At 28.0% G+C, this 7,188-nt stretch overlaps 1 protein-coding gene across 1 annotated transcript; it reads right to left on the reverse strand.

Annotated features, from left to right (window-relative positions):
- Positions 1-1,538: 1,538 nt before the first annotated feature.
- Positions 1,539-6,720, reverse strand: LOC129981169 (adult-specific rigid cuticular protein 15.5). Its single transcript, XM_056091886.1, has 4 exons — positions 6,683-6,720; positions 4,277-4,378; positions 2,124-2,555; positions 1,539-1,720 (listed from the first exon to the last, which is right to left on the reverse strand). Exons 1-3 carry the CDS (start codon positions 6,692-6,694, stop codon positions 2,130-2,132), a joined length of 540 nt encoding a protein of 179 aa, XP_055947861.1. The 5' UTR covers positions 6,695-6,720; the 3' UTR covers positions 1,539-1,720; positions 2,124-2,129.
- Between the last annotated feature and the right edge of the window lie 468 nt (positions 6,721-7,188).

A 7,188-nucleotide genomic window follows, 5' to 3' on the forward strand; every position in this document is an offset into this window, starting at 1 on the left:
ATTGTCTAAATTTCATGTTTCAAATTCTTGGCTCATTAGGTTATCATTATGAACTGGTATTATAAATCCTAATTGCATTCTCATTAATAATCAGTTCTAATAATGATTGAAATCAACAAAATATAGCTTATTTAATACTTTCTTTTGTAATGATAAATATATATTTCAGTTAGTCTGATATGATAAAAGTATTATATTAGTGTTAAATGTCGCAAAGAACTGGACCAAGATGATTAAATCTCTTTGTCCGAATCATCACAGTTTCAGAGTAATTTAAACGTGATTCTTCTCTCTTCATATTAATTTGAGAAATAAAAAATTCGTAAAAATAAATAACTATAACACTGTTAATTTGTAACGATGGACAATAAAAAAAATACCAAAAATGGTGATGGAAATGGTAGGGGAAAGGGTTGAAATTTTAATTTCGTTATAACTTTCTTAATATTGAAGATAGAAAAATAAATCAAATGAGCCAAATTGGTGCCTTATTAAGACGAACAACTTTTGCATTTAAAGTTTTTTTTGATAACTACAATATCATAGTTAGGATCTAAAAAATGATTTTTCGAACCTTAATTTTGCCTGAAATTAGATTCATGAAAAATTAACTTAGATGAAAAAGAATCAACTTTTTCCTTCCAGATAGCCGAGAGGAATTTTTTTTAATGATATTTTATGGTATGAAATTTTAATGTTTGAGAACAATCTGCAAGCTATAATTAATTTATGAATTATAGCTTGATATTGTTTTGTACTAAATGAGCTTTGATATTGATGAATACTAAGTGAATGCTTCACTCGCCAAATCGATTAACTCCATTTTCTAAATTTTATTAAATTTTAATATAAAAACAAATTTTTCTTATAATAAAAATTGACACTACTAACTGAAAAATAATATTTTAGCCATTGAATCATAAATAATTTATTTCAGAAACCAATCTGATCAACTTAAACTTATTTAAAATTGAATATATACTTAAATATATATTAAATTTTTATATATTTCTCTGGAATATTTTTAAAAAATTGTGATGTGGACAATTTTAATTCCAATAGCAGCAGCAGTAATATAGCATTGAAGTAGATTTTTTGAATGGAAATATTAAATTTTAAAATATGATCATTCAATTTAAATTTATGAATTCAAGCGATTAATTTAATTTATAGACCTTGAGTACTAGATATTAGAATACTTAAATTCTCACATCAAGCAGATCTAATATAGCTAATTTTTCTTTAAAAAAACTGCTTATATTAAGAAATGTGTATTTTCATTTGAAACCAGTAAAAAAAACAAACAAAAAAACCGATCCTTATGCTAATTATATTATTCTAAAATAATTATATAGTAAATTTGTTAACAAGTTTTATATTATTCTTTAATATTTTTTAGACAATTTTTACAAGTTGAAAAAATTAAATGAAATTTCGAAAAGAGATTGAAGGAAGCGTGCTGAAAAATCTACTAGCAGATATACAAATTAAGAAATATTTATTGATTTGAAAATAAAAATGAAAGTAAAAACAATTTATTTAAAAAAAAATAATTTTATTTCTACTAATGCCATTCATACAAAAAAACAACACAAATTTCTTTCTGTAATTCCCTAGGTCAAAAATCTTTTTTTTTTATACATAATGAATTACTTCACAGGGTCCCATAATCAGCATTGTGTATTGAATCAGTTGTCGCTTGATTCTATTTCATAATATACTAAAAAAGAAAAAAATAATAATAATTTAAACATTAAAATTCATCATAAATTATTTTTAATTGTAAAATTGCGTTCTCAAGATCTTTTAATAAATATTTGAATAGCACTCACTATAGTTTTCCTATAGTAAGATAAACTAAAAGAGAGTACTACATTTAGTAAATTAAGGTAAAAAAAGTTACAAAAGTTTTGTTCTAAAATTTAGTTATAAAAATTAGAAACAATTTTTAAAAATAAAAATACTAAGCTATATTGGATCTTGGCCTTTATTTTAACTTAATTAAAAAAATGAAGTTCTTTATTCTGTAAATTAAACATTTTGTAAGCTAAAATGTTAAAAAAAGCAGTGTTTGAATGCATCCCCGTTTAAGAATGAATACTTATTTTTAGATATATTCTCACCTTAGTTTACCAGACGATAGTCTTGGCTATTCCAGGAGCCAGAAGTCCTGCACCAAGAGGAAGGCCGAGGACAGCTCCATTTCCAATTACGGTACTGTAGGCAGAGATGCCTGGGACACCAAGAAGAGGAGCAGCAGCCAGAGCAGGGGCTGCTGGAACGACAGGGGCAGCTACAGCGGGTGCCACTGGGGCGACTGGTGGAGCGTAGGGACTGGCGATGGCAACAGAAGCTGGGGCACTCAAGGCGGTTCCTGGTTCGTTAGTGTTGATGGAAGCTCTGAATCCTGCAGCATCGGCGACATAGTCAACTCTTCGGGCTCGACCATCGATGTCGGTGATGGTATAGCTTCCTTGCTTGTTTCCAGCGGCATCTCCGACTTCAGCTCTGGCATTGGTGGCAGTGCCGTAGTTAAAAGCGTAGTTGCCAATTCCCTGTAAATCATTTGGAGATATGATTCAGGAAATTTATTTTGAAAATTAACTCCCATACATTCATAAAATTTTGATAATCTCTCTCTATACATATAACGATTAATGTTTGTACATATTTTATACAAATATACAGTTTTTTTTGTCAATTATTGATGAAATTTAGTAGAAACGCTTTATCGATAAGAGGAAAGTCGATGTTAAATTTTCAACGTTCAATAGTAACTAAGGCATGAATTAATAAAAGATTATGCAAGATCTTAACATTTATTATGTTTTTATAAAATATTATTTCATGAAAACGATTTTTATTTACTTTAAAATTAAAAAAAATCTTTGAAGGGATATCAGTTTAATCTACAATATCATATACAATTTATATACATTAAAAAAAAATTAATGTTTTGTAAAAAAGCTAATTTGATAAGCAATCTGGAACATTTTTTTTATTGCTATTATGTATTTCAAGCTAATTTTATCACTCCATTAAGTGTTATATTGTATGCTTTTCACAAAGTTAAAATTATTCAAAAATTGCTTGATTTTTCACAAAATTTTTTTTAATTTCGTGGTGAAGTATTTTAATTGAATAGCTTTTAAAACTTATAAGAAAATCTTTTTTATTTCTGAATCAAAATATATTGTCTTTAGTTTAAATTTAGTTCAATTAATATGAGCATGAAACCTTATGAGAATTTGATAAATTATTAAAAATATTCTTCGAGAATAAATGCTTGCAAATGAATTTAACTGTAAAACAAGAATTATTTGACTTTTTTCGATTTGTTGTTTACTATTGCGCCGAGTTAAATGAATAAATGTTTTTATGGAAAATGGAACTGACTTCGTTTTGATCTCAGTTCATATATTAAAGAAAGTTTTGAAAAAATGTTGCGTTGCAATTTCTTCTTTATAATTTTGCATAAAAAATTTTGTTATTGGAGCAAGTTGTGATGAACTTTTTTCTGTTGTCCACAGATTATGCATAGTGTAGTAGTTTAAGGTTATAAAGTATATATATATATATATATATATATATATATATATATATATATATATATATATATATATATATATATATATATATATATATATATATATATATATATATATATATATATATATATATATATATATATATATATATATATATATATATATATATATATATATTTATTTATTTATTTTTACCTATCCAGCCATATTTTGCTTAGTTCAGGCAATTTAATTAGAAACAATTGAAAAAAAAGCATTTGTTCTATTGTATTTAAAAATACATTTTTGAAAGCATTTTCTGAAAAATGAATATTTCAGTGTGGCTGGTCCAAAACGCACATTAAATATCTAAAACAATTCAATAGAATTTAATAAAAATGATTTGTATTTACTTTTAGTTCAAAACGTGGACAAATTTTGACAAAAAAAAAATCGTTAATACGAATAATAAAAAATATTCGTAAAAGATTTATTTATTAAAATAATTTCTATCTTGTGGTTGTAACATTCTAGATATTTTGAGGATATATCATATCATATATATATATATATATATATTATGACCTTCTAAAACTATTTTAGTTACTCATTTTTTTTAGAAATTTGTTTTATAAAACTAATCGAATTCCACAATAAATTATATATATATATGCAGACTAAAAATCTGTACTTAGGTATTATAAGTGATTAATTGAAGCGTATTAGAATGGCAGAAATTTGTTACTCACGTCTTGCGATTTTGCACTGATGCTATCTCCTGTATTAACGACTGAACTAGTCAGTACTGGATTGGCACGGGCTACTGCAAGACCAGCGCACAGGATAAAGATCTGGAAGAAATAAAATGATCCACCAAAGAAATTTATTAGCTAGTTGAGAATTATGTTAGTTATTTCCTAATTTCATTTTGAATAAAAATTTTCACAAGAAATATGAAACTCAAATTTGTAAGATTATTTATAAATCAAGCATGTCATTCCTATCTAATGCTTAAGACTTAGCAATTTTAAATGCGTGATTTTTCCTTTCAAACTAAATACTTTAATTGTTAGTTTTTAATCCTTTTTTTTACAAAAATTCTTACATAGGTTTGAAAGTAAATTATTCACTAATGCGTTTGTAATTATTGGATTTTAACGATAGTCAAAAGAAAAATTCTTTCCAAAACATCTTTGAAACGTTTTGATTCCTAAATTCTACTAATAAAAATTTAATAGTTTCTAAAAAAGTGAATCTTTGAAATGAATGCAAATAGAAAAAATAATCGGCGAATATTTACAAAATTCATTTTTATTATGGAATTATATTTTTATTAATTTGCACGTATTACTTCACTAGGATTGAATTTTGTGAAATAAACTAAAATTACTATATAAATCACCGGAATAAACATGTGTAAAATATTTACTTCTCGTCTTTTATATAAATGCTTTCATTGTAAATTAGCTAGAAAATTTTCCTATCTCTATATTTCGCTATGTTCTATGTTAAGCTTCTTCACATTGGGGATAGTTTATATATTTTAAATCTTTTCCCTCTGACAGAGTGGATGAAAAATGTGGAACAAACCTACAATTTTAAGATTCAAATTACTGGAATGTATTCATTCAGCTGAATTCAAAGATGTGAAAAGTGTGTTGATTACGTCCTCAGCGGTTTCACAAGTACGATAAAAAATGAAGGTGGATTGGTGGCTAAATGAATGCCTTTGATGACGCATTAAAAGTTTGACGAAGGTTTCCAACTTTTTGTTCTACTATTTACTCCATCCATAATTTTGACTAGATATCAGCACTTGAGATATACCAAATATATTATGAATACCAGAGATACTGACAAGATACATTTATGATTAGCGGATAATTATCTGAAAGATTTATGATGGCATCAATCTGTATTTCTCAACATGAAGACCCCATATTTAGGAAAGGAAATTAAAATCTTCATAATTTATGCAAAAATATTTAGTTTAGACACCATATCTATGCATGTTCGATGATTTCCTTACTGTCCCTCTTCACCACATATAAAACTTCGTTGATAAAGACAGACAACCCACTGGCAGATTTGGTTCGAGATTTTTCGTTTCCTTAACATAACATGTTGTGGTGAATAGCATATAAGCCAGTTAACAACTACGATGCACGAGCATATGCTTTTGTATCCTGGTTATGTTACTGGTCTGCGAACCACAAGGGACCAGGTTCTATCCTCGCGCATCTCAAGCTCCCTAAAATGTCATTCTAAGGGATTTAAAAACATTGGCTAAGAAGAATATGGATATCCTGGTCGCCAGTTTTAAAAAACCACTTTGCCAAAATATTAGTGCATTTATATTATTATATGAAAGGAAGAAAAGATAATGTTATGACTGCAGCACTATTATACTTAAAGAATTGATGATGACTAGGGGTGAAAAAGAAACATATAGTGAGTACTCAAGGCACCTATTACCCTTGCTACGCCACTGTGTAGTATCTGTAGATTTACAAAATCTAGCAGTCCCACTTTTTTTTATGTGAATCAATATTTAATCTAAATTAAACAACTGTTTATGCCTTAATGATTTTCATGTTGCCTGGATGTGCTATTCTGAATCAAGTTTTTTTATTGTAAACAAATGCTCTGCTATTTGCTATGCTAACGAAAAGTGATCATAGTTTAGCTTTTTAGTTTTAATTTTATTAACATCCCGTTTTAAAGCAAAACTAGGGCTATTTTAGGCCGGATTTCGTAGTCACCTCATCAGGTGTCATCCTCATCAAGAACCTTGGTCACTTGATGAGGATGACACCTGAGCCGGCACCCAGTCTCTCCAAACTTCCATACTACATCAGTTATAGGAAGTTTGGCCCCGATGGATTTAGCGTGTACTAGACCGGCTTCGGTGGAATCGGATTTCGAACATGAAACCCCCTAGTTCCGAAGCCAAGACTTGACAACCAAGCCACAACGGCCAAAATTGACCATAGTATATCACTATTGGAGATTTCAATCTTTCAGTTTCCTTAAAACCACTTGATCGAATTTTCTTCGACGAATCGAATTTTTTTTAAATATATAACATTCCATATGAAATTTAAGTCAATTTTCGCAAGATTAAATGAAAAATATTTATTAAGCGATACACTTACCTTCGCAAGCATGGTTTGTTCTTGGATCAGGTACTCTGGATGAGATGATACAACAGTTCGTCCAATTGCTCTTTTATATCATTTTATGAGAAAAATTTTCCAAGGCTGAAAAAAGAATTAGAATTTTTAAAATGGGCGCGGTGGATCTCTTAATTATGTTTAATTCAACATATGAGGAAGCAATCTTTGTTTTGTTTTTCCATGCCAGATACAAGAAATGTTTCTGTTCTTCAGTTGAAAAATAAGTTTAAATTTAAACCGGCTCAATCCGGTTTGGGTGCAGTTATGACCTTCTCATACATCTCTGAAGATCTAATTACTTTCTTTTTCTACGTAGGTTAATTTTCTACAGGTATGAAGTTAATAACGATACAGTTTAAGAGATATGATCGAGTTTGGGATGCATCCTTTGAAAAATGTTATGTGTTAATTTTTTTAGGCGTCTCTGTATGTGTTAATTATATTTGTTATTAATTTCTGCATAAAGTGAATTCAAAAAACACCCA

Source organism: Argiope bruennichi, chromosome 1 (assembly GCF_947563725.1).
Source record: "Argiope bruennichi chromosome 1, qqArgBrue1.1, whole genome shotgun sequence".
Classification (NCBI taxonomy): Eukaryota; Metazoa; Arthropoda; class Arachnida; order Araneae; family Araneidae; genus Argiope; species Argiope bruennichi.